We start from the raw sequence: 18,210 nt of genomic DNA on the forward strand, positions 1-18,210 counted from the left end.
CAGCGTTGGCCCTTCCGAGTGCATGTCCAGAGCAGATCCGCATAGGCCCCTGAGGCAGGAAACGGCCAAGGAGGAACCCTTCCGATGGAAGGAGAGGGCGGAACAAGCAGCCACAGGCAGAACACAGAAGGACTAGTGGGAAGCCTCCCAAGGTTGGCAGAGGAGAAGCGCAGAGGGCAGGGTGCCAGGAACCCAGCAGGCGGGTGCACAGCTCCGCCCCCCCGCCCCCCGCTGCCTGAGGCCAAGTCACTGGGCAGACTTCCAGCTGGCTCCTCGTCTAGCCCACCCAACGTCCCCCACCCGGCCCCACCAGCGACACTCACAGAAAGGCTCTGAAGAGGGAGGAAAGCAACCCAAGAGAGGGATGGCTGAGGGTCTGCCCACGGGAACCGCTCTTTGGAACAGAGACGCCAACCAGCCAGCTACTGTAGTGCTGCCGCCCCCCCCCCACACACACACACACCCCGGGGCAGGCGTGCAGGGCCTCCAGCGGCACAGGCAGGCGAGAGCAGGGAGGCCCAGAGAGAGAAGAGAACCAGAGGTGTGCAAGACTAGCAAAGGATGGGAGGGCCCCAGCGCTACTTTCCTCCTCCCCCCAATCTTCTTGGATGGACTGTCCTAGTTGGTACGATCCTGGCTGCGCTCGCTGGGCCTGCCTCCTACCTTGGCGCAGGTCGTAGCTCAGGGCAGGCAGGCAGGCAGGCGGTCTCTTTGCTACCTCAGCTACCAAAGGGGCTCCTGAAGCTGTGACTTGTTACTTGGGTGATAAAAAGCCTCAGGTGGCATCACTGATCATTCCGTCACAAGGAGACCGCATTAATAATGCTAGCAGAAAACTGGCAGTCGTTCTGAAAGCAGGTCGGAAATGGCTTTTCCTCAAGGTCAACATTGTCTGCTCAGAGAAAGGCTGGTCTGGTGACGTCAGACGGCCGCGTGCCCTTCACTTGCTTGTGGCCACCCTACAAAGGCCTCTCCACTCCCGCCCCTCAGCAAATCCAAGCTGCCAGCCCTCCAGCTTCAGACCTCCTGCTTGAAACCAAGGGCATTTGGAGAGTGGGGGAGAGAGAAAGCCAGCCTCCACCATCCCATCTCCCTTCTCTAACGACACTGGAGGAGGCATGGAGGGAGCCAGCTTAGTTGACTCATCCCCACCAGCCACGGCTTGGACATAGAACTGTCACAGCTCCACGGGGCCAGCCGAGTGGTAGCTACTGGTCCTTCCGGCTGAAGCCATTTCTCTCCTGATCCACAGGAAAAGAAATCGGGGTTGGCAAAAATCCAGATGTAACATGGATGAATGGATGTCTTCATTGATTTCATTTCTATGCCATTCTTCTCTTCAGAGACATCCAGAATGGTATCCTTTGGTGATGCCAAAGGCCCTGGATCACACTGGATGGGTGCAGGCGCTTCCCAGACCAGAGGGAGGGGGGCAGGACAAAAGGCCACCTCCTGGCTAGCCAGCTGGCCCCATTCCCCCCCCCCAAACAGGGTCCCAGCAAGGCCCTTTCCCTCGCCATTCTAGAATCCTATGAGCAGGTCTTAGCAATGCCTTTCATCCCCCAGGCCCTTGGAAGGGCAATGCTGTAACTCAGATGAGAAGGGATGTTGTTGCGGCCACTTGTTCCAGAAAGGACAGGATCCCTGGCAGGCCACCTGAGACAAAGCAGCCACGAGTCCCAGCAAAGCCAAAGACGTTTTGCCTGGTAAGCTCCTGGGCAGCCTAACGAGCCTTGCCCTTGCCGCCTTCCCGTCTCTGACCCAGAGGAGACCGCCGCCTGCTCTTGCATTGTGTGCCAGCGATGGAGCCGTTGAACTTAGTCCCACTTGGCCGAGGAGGACGTCATGCACGTGCGCTCACACGCACGCACACGCACATGCGCGCGCACACACACACAGAGGGGCTGCCGTGGCCTGCCGCTCAGGGCACCTTACCTGTGGACATGAAGAAAGGAATGCGGAACTTCCCGCTCAGCACCCTCGCCCGCAGGTTCTGCAGTGTGCTCCCGTCAAAAGGCAGGGCTCCGCAGACCAGCACATAGAGCACCACACCCAGGCTCTGCGCAAGAGGAGACCACAGGCACAGGCCGGTCAGACCCATTGGGTGCAACCACCATCAGAGGCCAATTTCAGCCTTTGTACAGCAAAGCCTCGTGAGAAAAGCTTCCCAACCATATTCTTTCACGAGCCCCTTTCAAGAGGAGCTCAAGCAAAGATGGGGGGGGGGGCGGGGAGAGAGTCAACTATTGGCTTATTAAACAAATCTGTTCAATCACAAAAAGAGGCCTTTTCATACCAGCTAGTAAGAACGTGTTCTGGAAGTTGGGGGTGGGAGGGGATGGGGACATTTAGCCTGGAGTTTAGAAGACGGAGAGGTGGTAAGAGAGGCCTCTGCAGGTCTCAAAAGGGCCGCCTGTCCCCTGGAAGACGGAGTGGCCTTGTGTTCTGCAACTCCAGGATTCGGCACCCAAAGTTATGGGGGCAAAGGAGACTCTGACTAAACCTTAGTAAGAATTTCCCCACAGTCGTTCAATGGTAGAATCTTCTCTATCAGGTATGGCCTCCCCGGGAAGGGAGGTTTCCCATGTGGATTCAGGTGCTGAAAGAGGCTTGGGTCACATGACCTTGATGTCCCCTCCAGATCTACAACACTATTATTCTTTGACTCTCGCTCCTGAAAAAAGAAGAAGATGGAACCCTAGCAATGCCAAACCCGTCTCCAGGTCATACCCAGATGTCCACCTTTGGCCCATCGTACTCCTTCCCTTCAAACAGTTCAGGGGCTGCATAAGGAGGGCTTCCGCACCAGGTCTTCAGCAGCTGGCCAGGTGTAAAGATGTTACTGAATCCAAAATCTGAAACAGTGCAAGTCGGGAACAGATTCAGTGGCTAGCCAGTGTCACCGATCAGCCATCAAGATTTCAAGCGCCTTTTTGACCTTGGCATCAGCTCAGCAGTGGGGAAAGCTGACAGCCCGCGGAAGTGCTTCAAGGGCTGTCTGCTGCAGCCGATCGGGAGAAGCCCAGAGGCAACTCCTGTCTGTCCAGCAGTGACCAGAGAAAGCAGCTGTGGCTTCCTGGAAGGCCAGCCGAGGGGAGGGCCAGAACAGGACACCCAGCACTCCAAGAGTGGCCACCCGACCATAGATTTGTATAACCGCACCACCAAACAGCTGTCTTGTTTTAATTCCTTTTCTAGGGCTCCCCAAAATGGAATCCACCTTTTCCACAACAGCCACACACCGAGACACAAAGCTACCCTCAAAACCCTTTCCTGGCCCATCACTGCCAGCTCAGACCACCCCCAGCACAGATGGGAAATTAGGCGTTTATCCCCAAGTGCGTCACGTACACTTGCTCACGCTGAATCACGCCTGCCATTTTAAATCCCACTCTCCCTGTTTGGATAGAGGCATCTTTGCCGTCACTCTTAATGGTTATGCCAATAATGCCACGTCATCAGCAATTTGGCAGCCTCACTGCCCCTTCCTTGACTCTGAATCACTTACAAACAGTCCCAACACATACACTTGAGAAATCCCACTATTTATGCAAGTGTACGATGAGAAAGGGTTGCCCCTCCTCTCCTCTTCCTGTTCTTTGCTAGTTCTCAAACCATACGATCCTTCTAAAAGTCCTCTTTTCTCCTGATGGCTACATTTGCTCCAAAGCCCTTAGTGAAAGCCTCCTGCAGGTGTGAGTAAAAACAGCTGACCTGCTATTTTGATATTCAGATTGGCATCCAGAAGTAAGTTCTCTGCCTTGAGGTCTCTGTGGACGATGTTGTGGCAGTGGCAAAAATGGACAGCGGCCACTATCTGCTTGAACTTCTTCCGGGCTTCCTTTTCAGCCATTCGGCCGTGAGCCACCAAATGATCTGGGGGGGGGGGGGGGAAGGGTTTAGGCAGAGAAAGAAAATCAATGAGAGCACAATGTGGCTCTTTGAATTCCACGGCCGAGACCTGGCCAGGGCTACCTGCTCTTGGAAGAACGGCACAAAGGAGTGGTGGGACGAGGAGCCAAGACCCCTGCTGGGACGGAAGGACAAGATGGACACTGAGCCGCCTGGCTTGCCAGACATCCCAACCTACGTCGGCCTCAGCTGCAGGTGGCTCTACAGGTAGAGGGAGCTAAGATCTACAAGAGAAGAAGCCCTTCCATGGCTTAACATGCCTGGACTATTTTATTCTGACTGGCAGCCTCCCATTTCCAAGCTGGGCCTGAGTAAATCCAGCGTCATCACTCTAGCCCGCAGCCCGCAGTGCAAACTGCATGGCCACTCAGCCTCCTCTGCACCAGGGTGATGCTTCAGTGGGACACTAGACAGGCTGGCGATGGAGTCTCGGGCCTTCTGCATGCAAAGCCCTGCTTTCTCCTCCACCCCCACCTTCTCTCCACGATCATCAGTTAATGAATGAAAACCCTTCAGCTGGACACTCACAACTGGGGACGGGGAGGCTGCCTGCCAAGGGAACGCTGCCAAGGGAACGACTGGAAGTCTGGCCAGGGAAAAGTGTTTCGGCAGGTCCCGGGTCTGGCCTCGAAGGAGCCTTAGCAAGAACAAGGGGCCGTCTGGCCTGGTGCAGAGGGGAGCCGCTGCCCCCCATTCCGCAGCACGCAGCACCGCCCCACGTGGTTTGGGGTTTGTTAGAAAGGAGGGTGACAGGCTTGCTTGGGGGCCTGCCAGGGAGCTCCTGGCTCTGCTGACCTGCTGCCTCGACCTCCCAACCGAGGGCTCGGTGGTCTATCTATTCTGACCCTCGCCCTACTCAGAGGGCCTCTCTTTCAAGGAGGTCTCTCTGGGACCGCCAACCTCAAGCTGGCCCACCAAGTCATCTCTCAACGGTGCGCTGAGTACATTTTCCAAGAAGCAGACTTTCCAAAGAAAGATTACCTGGGAAGGGGCGCCTATAAACGGGATAGCTAGGATCTCTGAGCAAAATCTATTAGAAAGGCAACATTGAAATAAATACGCTGCCCTCTGTCTGGAGAGGCACATTTATGGTGTAGTTACAGTAGATTGCGTCTGGGCATTTTAATGACCGAGTCCTTTGGCACAGCAAGCACCCAGGTGGAAGACTCCCGCTGGACTGTGGCTCTCCAGAGCAGAATTTCCCACTTTCCCTCCCTAACACCGAGTTCCTGCCGGACAACAGAGGCAGCAGAGCTGCCCAACCAGCCACTTGGCTCCCTTGGAGGCTAACATGGCCAGATGGCTTGAAGAAGCAGGGCTGCAGAAGGGGAGGCCATGCCTTCTTGCCTTCCTTGGTGTGACCCAATGCCTCCTTCTAAAACAGGGACGGCCACGGTCTAAGAGCCAGGAGCCAGGGAAAAGAGAAATGCAGGGATGGGAAGCCGGGGTTGCTTTTTAAAATGTAGTTAGCTGCCCAGAGGAGTGCTTTGGGTGGGGGATAAATGCAATGAGTAAAATAAAAACAAAGGCAAAGGAACCGGGAGTGGCTCAAAATCTCATTTCACTTCATATCTCCACACCGTAGTAAGACAACCCCCCCCCCGCATCCACTTCCTGTCTCTGCCTCCTCTCTCCTTCCGTACACTGGCTCCCCACCAATACCTGGGAGTCAGGATCTCCAGGCACGGAAAACAGGGTGGGGAGTTGCCGCCCATACGCCCGCCACCCCAACCACAACTCCAGAGAGTGACCGCCTAGCCTCCAGGTGCCAGGTGGGCTCAAACCCAATTGTCAGCTTGGTCGGTGTTGTGCGTGTGGCCGACGTGCTTCCGGTGACGATTTATGACATTGCTAAGGACACTTTGCTTGCCCCCCCCACCCCCACCCCCACCCTCACCGGCAAAGCCCATGCCTAGCAACGGGAAACAAAGCCTTCTGGCAAGGAGAACGGGGATTTTCTAAGCACAATCAGGGCTTTATCTCAACAGCCAAGACACTCTGCATTCATTTTCTTGTGTCCAAACTTGACCTTGCTTTGTTTTTCTCAAATAAAAGTTTTCACTGCATAGGGAAAAAATCCTTGGATTATTTTGAAAAGCTCTTGCCCACCAGTCTGAAATTGGCAAAGCTGTACTCCTCAGGAAAGACATGGGAGAAAAACCTCCCTGGATCAAATGGGAAAGGGTCGGATGGACCCAGCGGCGGCTCTGTCCCTCTGGGGTGTCACCCCAAAGCATGAGTGTTCCAGGGATCAGGACCCTGGCCAACCTGAACCAGGGCAGCCCCCAGGAGGCCAGATTGGGCCTTTGCTTATAGCTGTCAGGATCCACAGAGAGGGAATCCCTCAGCTGAGTCGCAAGGCCAGCACGGGATCGGGACCTTTAAGAATCTAGCAGGCACGGGGCTTTGACGGCCAGCCACCAAACCATCTGCCTGGATGGGCAGTCCAGTCTGGGGCTAGCGGCCCACCCACTGCTGCAGAGGCTGCACCCTGACAAGCTCTGCTCCTGATGGCTGGCCAGCAAGAACTGGGGAGTCGCTTTCAGCATGGAAGGCATCCCACCGCTTCCCTTTGTCCTCCGCCTCCTTGCTGCCCTCCGACGGCAGGAGCTGGAGCGTAAACTAACGACCGGGTGCAATGAACAGAGCTGCTGCCCTGTGAGCAGCCCATTGAGGGGAGCCTCCTCCTCTCCCGGGTGGCGGGGGGGGGGATTCATCGCTCACAGCCAGCCGGCCAGGCTGGAACAAGTCGTCCGCCCAGGGGCAGAGACACTGAACAGAAGCTCTGCGGCCGGCCCAGGGAGCTCCCCGGGGGTTTTGCCTTCCAGCTCCTTCAAGAAGGGCTTCCTTAGGTCCGGAAGGTGTCACGGAAGACGGAGACTTTTTCTTTCCAAAACGGGCTTCTGTTTCCTGAAGCCACTCGCTCCCCTTTCCCCTGAAGCGACCACAAAATGCACCAGTGACTCTAGCGGGGCATTTGGGAGGAGGATGAAATAGACTGGAAGCTGGAGCCAGCACGGGAGCCGGGGAGGCCAGCAGGATGGAAGGGGTGGCGCTAGGAAGGCAGGGTCACACAGGAGCCTCTGCCGGCAGCCAGCAGGGAGCCCCAGACTGCCTGCGAGAGAGGAAAGGGCCACTCCAAGGGGGCCCCGTTCATGCCTGCAATGCACGAGGCCCGCCCAGTCCCCCCTAACCACCGTGCTTCCCTAAGGCCAGCCCTCACAGCCCGATTGGGGGGGGGTAGGGAAACGGAGACTCCAAGCCTATCAGCAGAGAGGCTTCGGAAAGGATTTTTAAACTATCTTCATTGTTCCTCAGCGTCCATTTTACAGGGCTTTGGCCATAGGAGGCAGCCCAGCGCCTTCATCCTATACCTCCGGGGCAAGGCAAGAAAACCAGCCCTCCCCTCCAAAGGCTTTGACGAACGGAAAGTTCCAGGACCTGAAAAGGGCACTGCCTAACCAAGAGCAGAGAGGAGGGTCAGCTATTTTAAGTTTACTGAGCTGACCAAGTACATTATCTGATTAAAGAATGCAATAAACCCACTTACCAAATATTTCCCCTCCACTGGCATATTCGGTCACCAGATAAATCATTCGCTCCGTCTCCATAACCTGTGCAAGGGCAAAAAAAAAAAAAAGTGACAGATAAGGAGGCTGCCTGGGAGAGAAGGAAGCCATGCTAATTGGACTCCTCTTTTGTGAATTGCATCTCTGATGCATAGGAGCCACTTCCAACAAATTAGAAGCGCCCAGCGGCGGGATGTTCACATACAAGGCCAGGCAAGGACAATCGTGAGGGCCTTAAAGCTGTTAAAATGCGTGGAAACCAAACTCAGGTTTGAGATGTTGGAAGTTGGTTTCCAGAGATTCCCTTCCAGGCCAAAGGGGCTCTGCTTGCTTGTCTAATTCTGTGTGTCCAGCAGGGTCATAGAAGGCTCCTACAATCCAAGCTAAGATAATCTCTGGATCACTAATCCATCTTTTTAAAAACAACTGCTCGCGACTACAGTAGATGACAGCTGTTAAGGATGGGCCAGCCATTCTGAATTAATATTACAACTTTTGTACTTGAGCCACTGAACTGATGATCCTGTTGATAGGAAGACCAACCCTTACATCCTTCTCAGAGGGTTCAAGATCAGATGTTCTGAGGCTGTGATTCTCAACCCATGGCCCTCCAGACCTTCAGCTCTAGAAGTCTCAGACAGATGTGGTCAATGGCTGGGAATTCTGGAAGTAAAAGTCCACAATATCTGGAGGAATAACAGTGGAGAACCACTGTTCTAATGCAGTGCCCCCCCCAACCCTGGGTAACCCAGGTATTCTTGGATCGTTGTTCCCAGAAGCCTTCACCACTAGCTGTGCCAGCCAGGGTTTCTGGGAGTTGCAGTCCAAGAACACCTGGGGCACCCAAGGCTGGGAGGCCACTGCTCTAAGGCAATTCCGAACTCTTTCCTTAGCTCCAGTTACCCAAAGAACTACGGACTCCCAGTGAGAGGGCCCGGCCTCTTGGCAGACACAAGGAATGCCCTCCAAGCAAGGAAAGCTCCTCAAAGGGATTTGAGCTTTGGGTGATTAGCCAAGCTGTTTGCTCCAGAGGCAGCTAGCATTCTCTTTAACACAGAGATCGGGCAGTGCCCAGAGGATGGATGCCTCCAGCAAAAGGCTGCTTGCCACAAACACCTTTGGCGCTTTGGGGAAATGGTACGCTGTAGTGGGGCATGGCCTGACAAAACCATGGCCTCCCCCGTCTTCTCCCAGGCTGATCTGCCTTGCCAGAGATGTAGCAGAGACTGTTCTTAGGAGGAGCGGGCAATACCCTTTATTGGACCACTAAAAAACCCAAGCAGACTGCTAGCTTTCAATGGTAATCCATCTTCCTCAGGCTGTGCACCAAGATCTTGTGTCCCATTCAGAAAAACTATACATTAGACCTCCGTCCACAGAGGGTCAGGAAGACAGACACAGGGCCTGTCCTTCCAGGAACCAGATATCCTCTGTCAGAGGATAGGAGCCCATCAGACTGGCCTGTTTTTCTGCCTGCTTTCCTTTAACTGCTTCAGGGAGGGTCAGAGTGCAAGAAAGCTGCTCCTTGAGAAGGGCCGAAGGAAGACGAATAGCCTGCTGACAGGCTTTGGCTGAAGGAGCAGGCACCCTCACTGCTGTGGACGCTGGAAGAGCTTGTCTCTGGCCTCACGGTTTGCTTTCACACAACAAAAGGCTCCTCTTTTCAGGCGGTGCCTGCAGGCCGCCAGCCGCCAGCGTTGCTGCTGCTCCAAGCGCCACACAGCCGGTATCAACACCTTGTGCACACCTTGAGAACAGGTGCAGACAAGCCAGGTGCCACCTTGAGCCTGAAGGATTCATTTAGCCCCGCCGTGGGCTATCACAGCCCTTCTACTGCCAAGCCATGCCAGGGACGTGCCCCACATCCCAACCACACAGCCCTCCTACCTGATACAGTCGGATGATGTGCGGGTGGCACAGCATCTTCATGATCTGAACTTCTCTGAAGATCTTCTTGAGGTTTTCTTCATCCAGCTGGGTCTTATCAATGATCTTGATGGCAACCTGACAAGGGCCAGCAAGACAGACTGTGAGGGGAGAGAACCTCAGAAGGGCCATCCAGCCAAAAGCAAAAGACAATTGTTCTGCACGTCATCTGCAAGAAGGGCAATATCCCAGCCAGGACAAACGGGTGATCAAAGGTATTAGGCTGCCTTACACAGAGTGAGACCATCGGTCTATCCAGTCCACTAAACTCTCATCCCAGCTGGCAGCACCTGTCCAGGCAGGTATGTGGGGAAAGTCTCTTTTTTTCCAGCCACGGGACCCAAAGTGGAGATCTGAAGGGCAGGAGCATTGGCTTTCTGTGAACCCCCACACCTCGTGAGCTGTCATGATTAGGGAGGATGGACCACTAACCTCTAGGGGCTATTGTCACAAAGTCTGTTGCTTACTGAAACCCAGGCCTAAGCGCTGGGCTTTCACAAATGCCTTTGCTATCACCTTCTGTGTGCCACTGAACATAAGAACGTGACTGATCGGCCGCTGTTCTATGAAGCAGCAAGAGGACAGCCTTAGAAGTGTGCTTCCACATATCTTCCTGGTTCATTATTCATAATCACAGGAACCCAATATAAGTGGCAAGATTTCCTAGAGTGAAGCCTATCTTCGTTCAGTGATTTACTGTAACGATGGAATGTCTTGAACGCCTCTGTGTGTGTGTGTGTGTGTGTGCCAGAACAGATGCTCTCCCCCAAAAGGTGGAGCTGCACAGATGAGGCTGGAAACCATATCCTGCCGGGCAAGCCGAGCGGACTTGCTAAGCACATGAACGGGATAGCAGCCAGCGAGGGAGCCATGATGGGGCCCACCCCGAGGAATCTGCCATCCTCTGCTCTCTGCCCATTCACTGCTGCCTCTCAAGTGCCTTGCCTGGGACAGCGTGTGTCCCATTTCACACCAATCAGTGTCCTCGCTCAGGCACATTCACCAGGGTTCGAAGCCACCTGTTTAAAGGGCTGTTTACCCATCACCATGGAGATGTTCAATTCCACATGAAACCCAAGTCCGTGCTGCTTTGCCAGCGCAAATGCTGGAGCACAGCCATGGGTTCATGAATCAGGAAAAGGCTGAGCACGGCAGGCCCCCTTTCGCCCCTTGGCCAGCAAAACGCTGGACTAGGCAAGCTTCCACCCTGCTCCCCAACCTCCCAAGCCAGGAAGGCAAAACGGTCTGGTGTGTGGGCGGGGGTCTCTCTTCGCCAGGCTCCCCATCAGCCACTCCTCTCCCAAAAGCTGCACTACCCTTTCCAGGTGTGCAAGCCATCTTTCCTCCCAGGGGCTGCCCCAGGCATGTCTCCTAGCAGGTGCTCGGACAGCTGGAGCAGAGAAAAGCAGTGCTGGAAGGCCACAAGTATGAACGCTAAGGGAGAAATGGAGTCTCAAAAGCATTGCTCGCTTCTCCCACTTACGGCATCAATGCGGCTGGTAGGTTTTTAGACTGCTTTCAATCTAAAAGTGGTTTGATACCCTAATTTATTTAACGATGACTTTTCGATCTCTTACATCTGCTTTCATCTGTTTTCATCTGCACACGTTTTTAATCTTGTGAACTACCTCGAGTCCCAGTTTTGAGAGAAAGGCAAGACTAAACCAAAGAAATCATCAAGTGAGCAAGCAGCCTGGGCTATGCTTGAAGGATACAACGGGGGGGGGGGACCTGGAGGGGTAAAAAAGCGCCTAACTGGTCAGTACGGGGAGTTGTTGGAGGCTTTCTAACTCAGCAGGCTCAGAAGAACTTAGTTCTCACGGATCAGCCCTATCATAGATTCCAAACATCTCCATCTCAACAGGTTGTTCCCACTGTAAGTGCCGTGAGCAGACCAGCTGGATGCCAGCTGTTCCCAGAAGGATGCTTTCCGGGTGTCTCTTCTTCCTCACCAGAGATGATGAGGCCCCCGGATCAGACCAGAAGATGCTCTAGCTATGCATCCTGCTGCCCACAGTAGCTGACAAGATGCATTACTCATCTGTTTTCTCTGGCACTCACAAGGACAGAAACAAAGCTCCAGAACGAGTCACCCCCTCAGTGTCCTCAAGTCTAAAGTTCGGGGTCTAAAGACTCAAGGGGCAGCAGGAGAGGCCACCTGCCCCATTTTCAGAAGGCAACCGGTCCCCACATAGTCCTGCCCAGGGTGCCTTGGGCTCATGCACAGAGTGGCCCAAATTCTGCTCAGCACACCAAACTAGGCCATAATTAAGAGTCAAACTAATCCGTAACAGAATTCCTCCAGTGAACTCCAAAACAAAAGCCCCAGGAAGCTAACAATCCCATTATGGGATGCTAACAAAGCCTAGTGACTGGAGGAACCATGCCAGCTGCCAGTCCACACTCAGACACCAATTAGTAGAAGAGCTCTGAAAATCCAAGCAGCCTTTTTTTCCCCTGCATCTGCTAGATGTTTAGCTTGGCAATTTGAGCAGAGAGCCACCAAACAATCTGTGGGGAAGGGCGAGAAGTCCGATTCGGAAACACAGTTCCCAGTCTCCTTGGAGCAACAAGGAGAAACCTCAGTTTCTGGGCCCTGGCGCTTTGCAGCCGAACATTGTTCTGCTTCCTTCTGTGTTGATCAGCAAGAGAGAGAGAGACCTGTATGGGGCCATGCCGGGTCCCAGGGCCCCACCCAGCTAAAAGCCAGGAAGGGTCGTGCCAGCTCCTGCTGCTGTTTTGTCCTCTGTGCCTGCACCCCTTTGGCTCTGGGCAATCCGGCTAGAGTGATTCAGAGTGTTTCAAGAGCTGTGCCCTCTTCAAAACGGCAAGCAAAAGCGTCCATCTGTGTCAGGAGGAGCAAGGGCCCCTCCGCGGCGGATGAAAATGTGGATCTCGTGGCCTCTGACCTTGCAAGGCTTCCCAGTTCTCCACATCCCTGTCATTATGGAATAAAAGGCGAGGGAGCTAGAATGGCTTGTTCATGGGACCGATGGTTTCCCTAAGTAGGTCAGGATGGTGTGCCAATTGTCGGGCTTGTCCTCTTTCAAAAGCATCATACAGACACCCTGGAGGGAGAGGCAGTGCATCGTTCCACTCTGCCATCATGCCCACACAGATGGAAGAGAGACCGAAGCTCTTGTGGTGCAAACAAGCCACGGAGTCGCCTCTTGGCTGCTTCGTCACACAAAATTAAGGGCACGGGCCTTCCTCTGGAACTGCCTGCTTGCAACACAGGAGCACAAACACCTCTGGACAGGCTGCTGCCGACCTCCCGCTAAGAGTCACTGGGAAACTGCAGAACACCAAAACAACAACAACAACAACAAAAAACAGCCTCATGATCTGAGATCTTGCTCCCTCATAGATGCCCACATCGTTCTAAAGAAAACAACCATCCTTGTAAAAGCTTTGAGCAATGAGGTCCAGCAGCTCTTCCCTGTCAAGCACTTGCCAATACACACCTCTGCCGTGAGTCAATCCAAAAGAGCACAAACCCTGGTCCAACAAGAGGCACAGGATCTCTCCTTTCTAAGGAGTTGAGGCAGCTGCTTGTCCTTCAGTCCTCTGTGACTGAGCACCCCCCCTCCCCATGAGGGGAAAGGCAGCAGAAATGGGGCACCTCTAGCTCTGCAAGGCACTTACAGCCGGGAGGCTTTGCTCCATTAATTCTGCTCCCAAACGAGACCAAGGCACATCCCTCCTATATTGAGGATGAGCTTAACAGCAGATGATGCACCTCTGTGCGGTGCTGTCCATGGTGAAGACATTGGGCTGGTCCGGGTGCATCAGGGCAGCTGTGTAATGAGCAGGGGAGCACATTCCCAGTACGTTTTGTGGGTTAGCCTTATAACTGTGTAAGCAGCACAGGCTTCTGCAGGGAGGAACCATTCCCAGAAACATTTCAGCCAAATTGACAGCTGCCACCGCTCAAGGAAAAACCTGGCCAACTCTGCTCCTGGATTTTCCGCTATTTAACAAGCGACCATGTGAGAAAGCCAGGCCAAGACTGCAGATCAATTCTACTCTGTGCAGAACAGAGGTGAACTAAGTGGTGCTAGATGGGGGGGGGGGGGGAGAGAGAGAGATGGAGAGAAAGGATGCCAAAGGAAGTCCCCCACCCCCTGGCTCCTTGGAAGTCCAGATCCTGTGGCATAACCAGGGACCAACATAAACATCCTGTTTCTCAATTTTGAGAGGCAGTGATATCCAGGCAGGCTTCCTCCAAAATTAATATCTACCTGCTGGACAAACAAACAAAATCCAAGTCAATACAAAAGAGGAAGAGCAAGACCAGGAGTTTTCCGCTGGCCCCCTTCCCACCACGATCATTCTGGCAGAGAAAAGAAAAGAGACTGGACTCCGACAAAAGGGTCAGCTTTCATCACTGATCCAGTTCTGCTGTCACAGATGCAAGTGGTTTCAGTGGCACTGTGCCCTTGGCATGCCAGAGCTGTAGTCCTTCCTTTTTGGACAGAGAAAGACTTGGCCACAGTTACTTGTCATCTCCAGGCCAAGGTCCTGCAAGGTGTGCTGAATGTGGACCGACTCAGGAGACAGTCTAGAAACTGAGCATAGTTTAAAATACAGCTTCGTGGTTAATATTTGGGACCAGATATCAGGCAGATGCCTTGCCAGTGCATAAAGAGTGCCACAGGCTTCTGGTCTGCATCTGAGCAGAGGTCCATGTCCTGATGTGTTGCGCTCACCTAAAAGCACCACAACATGCCACGCCACGCCACGCCACTTGGGGCCTGGGCAGCTAAGGGATGTTCTCAAATACACCTGCAGCAGGCCTCCAGCGTGCCCCCACCGCCTTGAAGAGGGACAGGCGGCTATGGGTGAGAGGGCTTGGGGGATGGCAACAGGGCAGGAGCAAAGGCCTTTCCTTGGGAGTCTGAGGGGGCTCTCTAGCCAGGCCCCCAAAGGCATCTGGTCTGCAGAGACGCCTGAGCCCTGTTTTCCTGGTTTTGTTTACATTTCTGTTGTGATGGCTTTCAGCGCTGCCTTCCAGTAGCCTCACTAAGATAATTGGGTTCTCATGAGGTTACCAGTTACCATAAACCATCAGAACTCAACCTTCGAATGGAATGATTGCCGAAAAACATTTTAAACAAACAAACAATAGCTCGCTCTTGCAAGCGGTAGGAATAAATTGCACACCATATACGGCACGTTCCGTCATGACAGGACCACCTCCAGGCCGTTTCCCAGAAACGAGAAGAGGGAGGGAGGGAGGGGAGGGGAGGGGAGGGGAGGGGTGTCCTTCAGAGGACCCCGGTTTGGGCTTCCAGGGTTCTAGGAGGGCTGGAGTTCCTCCACTCGTGGTGCCTGCGTGAGCCACCGACAGGTGGCAGCAGCGGCCCTCCAGACTCCAGGAATCAACCCCTGAAGAAGAACCAAACCAACAATCGGGGAGGGGGAGAGGCCAGTTGCCCCCAACCACCCACCCACCCACCCACAGCACCCCCTGCCCCTGAACAGTGGCTTGGGGACCAGAACGCCTTCCAGAAATTGCCCCTTGGACCCGACCTGGTCCATTTCCCCAACCTGCCTCTCAAGGGACCCGAGGGCCCAAAGTCCTGGCACGAGGGCGGTCTGCCCCTAAGAGAAGGACAGCCTGGGTTCCAGAACAAGCTTCCTCCGAGCCAGGCCAGTCAGGAGACCAAGAGGGAAAATTCTGTTAGGAAACGGTACGAACACACTGGACTACAGAAGGGGCCCCAACAAGATGATGGATGGGATAAACCCTCTGCGTGGTTTTGGCAGTGGGGGGGGGGAAGCAGGGAGGGCAGAAACACCAGAAGCTTTCCTGGGGCAAAGGGGATTCTTGCAGCTTCTCCCTTGAGGGATCCCTGCTGTCGTTCCCCCCCCCCCCAATCCCTCCTACTGGTGCTGATGCTTTGCCTTCTCTTCCCCAAGCCCCAACCACCACTGCAAGCTTAACTTTTCCTGCTCCGCAGCCACAAATTAAATCCAGATCAGGCCAGTAAAATGCAGCCATTCAAAGAGCCCTGTGTCATTCATTCACATCTGGAGCCCATTTTTATTGGCACGCGGACATAAATCACAGCTGGAGACAAGGCTCTGAACTTAGGTGCCTTTGTTGGTGACCTTACGTAACCAACCTGGGCCAGCCCTGGGCAAGGCCGGCCGCCTCCTCAGGTGCACGCGGTTCCAAGCCCACTCTCACTACCTTTGGCCTTGGACCCTGTGCCCAAGCCTCCTGTGTCCCTTCAGATAAAAGCCAGGGTTGTGCCCCACAGGGACGGCTTCCCTCTCTCAGCTGCCCTGCCCTCCCCTTCCACCAGGGCTCAGGGGCTGACCTCTCCCCCCACCCACACAGACACAAACATAGAGCGCATCTGACTGGGGGGGGCAGGGGCGGCTGTGCACTTTGCTCTTAGAAGCTCTTTAAGATGTCCCAGCTCTCTCAAGGTCCTACAAGTTAAATTGGGTGGGGGGTATCTTTCTTCCAGCCCTGTCCACCCCCCATCCCAGGGCGTGGGTAGACTACAAGGGTCAAACAAGGTTTCTTTTCAGCAGCCGCTCATAACCGACCTCCCGGGGAGGCAGCCCCCAAACCCACAACCCCCCCCCGGGGACTGTTCCCAGCACAACTCTGGCGTTTTCACCTGAGGGGGTGGGTGGGTGCCTTGAGTGACAAAGAAAAGCGGGAACTGCACCCTCACCGCCTTGCTGGAGAAAAGGTAGCCACTGCAAAGCTGTGGTTTCCTACAGGCCTGCCCCACAGCCCATGCCGCTGTCAGGCTTCCTGCAAGCCCACAATTTCCGAGCAGAAGGAAAGAGCCCACATCCACCCACAGCCACCACCAGGCACCTCAGGGAGAAGTCCCTGGCATCCGCAGCATCGCCCCGCTTGGTGCCCGCCACTGCCAAGCCCTTTCCCCTGGCAACACACCCTAAAACCAGGGCAACTGGCCCCTTTCCTCAGGCCAAGAGCAAACCTGGCCTCCGGCCAATGCAGCCAAACTGGAAGAAGGAGCAGCCTGGGCTTTCCTCACGTGCAGCCCTTTTTCCACATGGGCCGCTGTGCCCTGGTGGTGGTGAGCCTCTGATGGCAAGGATGTCAATTGATCTTCCTAAAAGCCATCCCTAAGAGGCCACCGTGTAGACACAGGGCACGGGGAATAAAAACAGGGAAGGGCTTACTGCACTCTGCAGGCATGGTCTTCACACCCATCTTTTCTCCTGGCTCTGCTGAATGTGGGCACAGCTCCCCCCCCCCAAAGCAGCACAAACCATTTCTCCCCTTCTTTCAACTTTCCCCCTTATTTCTAGTTTTGTGGCTCAGGAAAAGGGTTTACCCTCAGTTCTGGGCCAGTCCCAAGACTCTCCCCCTTCCCTCCCAGCAACTGGTGAGTGAAGCTCATTGTTCTGCACGGGTGCAGGAGACCTGCTGAGTGGACTACCTTCCGCTGGCCTGGAAAGCAGTCTTTTCACCTATGAAAGAGCTTCACATGGCCCCATGTCCTGCCAGGAGGGGTCTTCTTCCTACGAATGCCATCGTGAATTAGAAATGCCTCACAGGACAACCGTGGGTTCTGCATCAAGCAGGAAGAATCAGAGTGCTCCAACAGGCCCCTCTCCAGATCAACTGTTTCTTGGAGAGGATCTTCCCCTGCCCTCGTCCCATGAAGGCCAGCAAGGCTGAGGGTCAAACTGCTAAGGAAAAAGCATCCTCACTCTAAGCTGCAGTTCTGCCACTTTCCTAACATCAGGGTCTTCTCATCAGATGGCCAAAGTATTGGAGCCTCAGCTTCAGGATCTGTCCTTCCAGTGAGCACTCAGGGTTGATTTCTTTCAAAATGGATAGGTTTATTCTCCTTGCAATCCAGAGGACTCTCAACAGTCTCCTCTAGCACCACAATTCAAAAGCATTCATTTTTCGGCAGTCAGCCTTCTTTATGGTCCAGCTCTCACTTCTGTACATCGCTACTGGAAAAACCATATCTTCGATGATGCGGACCTTTGTCGGCAAGGGGATGTCTCCGCTTTTTAAGATGCTGTCGAGGTTTGTCATCGCTTTCCTCCCAAGAAGCAGGCGTCTTTTAATTTCAGGGCTGGTGTCACCATCTGCAGTGATCATGGAGCCCAAGAAAGTAAAATCTGTCACTGCCTCTTTATCTTCCCCTTCTATTTGCCAGGAGGTGATGGGACCAGTGGCCATGATCTTCAGACCGCTTTCTACACTCTCCTCTTTCACCCTCATTAAGAGGTTCTTTAATTCCTCCTCACTTTCTGTCATCAGAGTGGTATCATCTGCATATCTGAGGTTGTTGATAGTTTTTCTGGCAATCTTAATTCTGGTTTGGGATTCATCGAGTCCAGGCTTTCGCATGACGTATTCTGCATATAAGTTAAATAAGCAGGGAGACAATATACAGCCTTGTCGTACTCCTTTCCCAATTTTAAACCAATCAGTTGTTCCATATCCCGTTCTAACTGTTGCATCCAGTCCCACATATCGATTTCTCAGGAGGTAGATAAGGTGGTCAGGCACTCCCATTTCTTTAAGGACTTGCCATAGTTTGCTGTAGTCCACAGTCAAAGGCTTTTGCGTAGTCAATGAGCACTGAATTCTACCTGAAAATCCATCTCATTAAAACATTAAAGTAACAACTGGCCCAGGTTTCGAACACCAACCTCCCGCAGTAATTCTTAAGAGTTGGGCACTGAACTAGTTAAACACAGCCGAGCCAGCTGGTTGATTAAAGGTTGGCCAAGAGTCTTGAACCTTGAAATGGAATCCCTTGGGTGGATGGGTCTAGAAATACCCCAG

General features: G+C 53.9%; 1 protein-coding gene across 2 annotated transcripts in view; it reads right to left on the reverse strand.

The window, feature by feature from the left end:
* The window catches only part of SIK3 (SIK family kinase 3), a 72,420-nt gene that overhangs the window by 20,995 nt on the left and 33,215 nt on the right, over positions 1 to 18,210 (reverse strand). For both annotated transcript variants that reach the window (XM_072979375.2, XM_072979374.2), the window contains exons 2-6: positions 9,369 to 9,485; positions 7,463 to 7,526; positions 3,715 to 3,876; positions 2,731 to 2,855; positions 1,936 to 2,059 (exon numbers count right to left, since the gene is read on the reverse strand). In XM_072979375.2, coding sequence (XP_072835476.2) covers positions 1,936 to 2,059; positions 2,731 to 2,855; positions 3,715 to 3,876; positions 7,463 to 7,526; positions 9,369 to 9,485 — 592 coding nt within the window. The remainder of the gene's footprint in view (positions 1 to 1,935; positions 2,060 to 2,730; positions 2,856 to 3,714; positions 3,877 to 7,462; positions 7,527 to 9,368; positions 9,486 to 18,210) is intronic.

The sequence above is a fragment of the Pogona vitticeps genome, chromosome 8 (genome assembly GCF_051106095.1).
Source record: "Pogona vitticeps strain Pit_001003342236 chromosome 8, PviZW2.1, whole genome shotgun sequence".
Taxonomy (NCBI): Eukaryota; Metazoa; Chordata; class Lepidosauria; order Squamata; family Agamidae; genus Pogona; species Pogona vitticeps.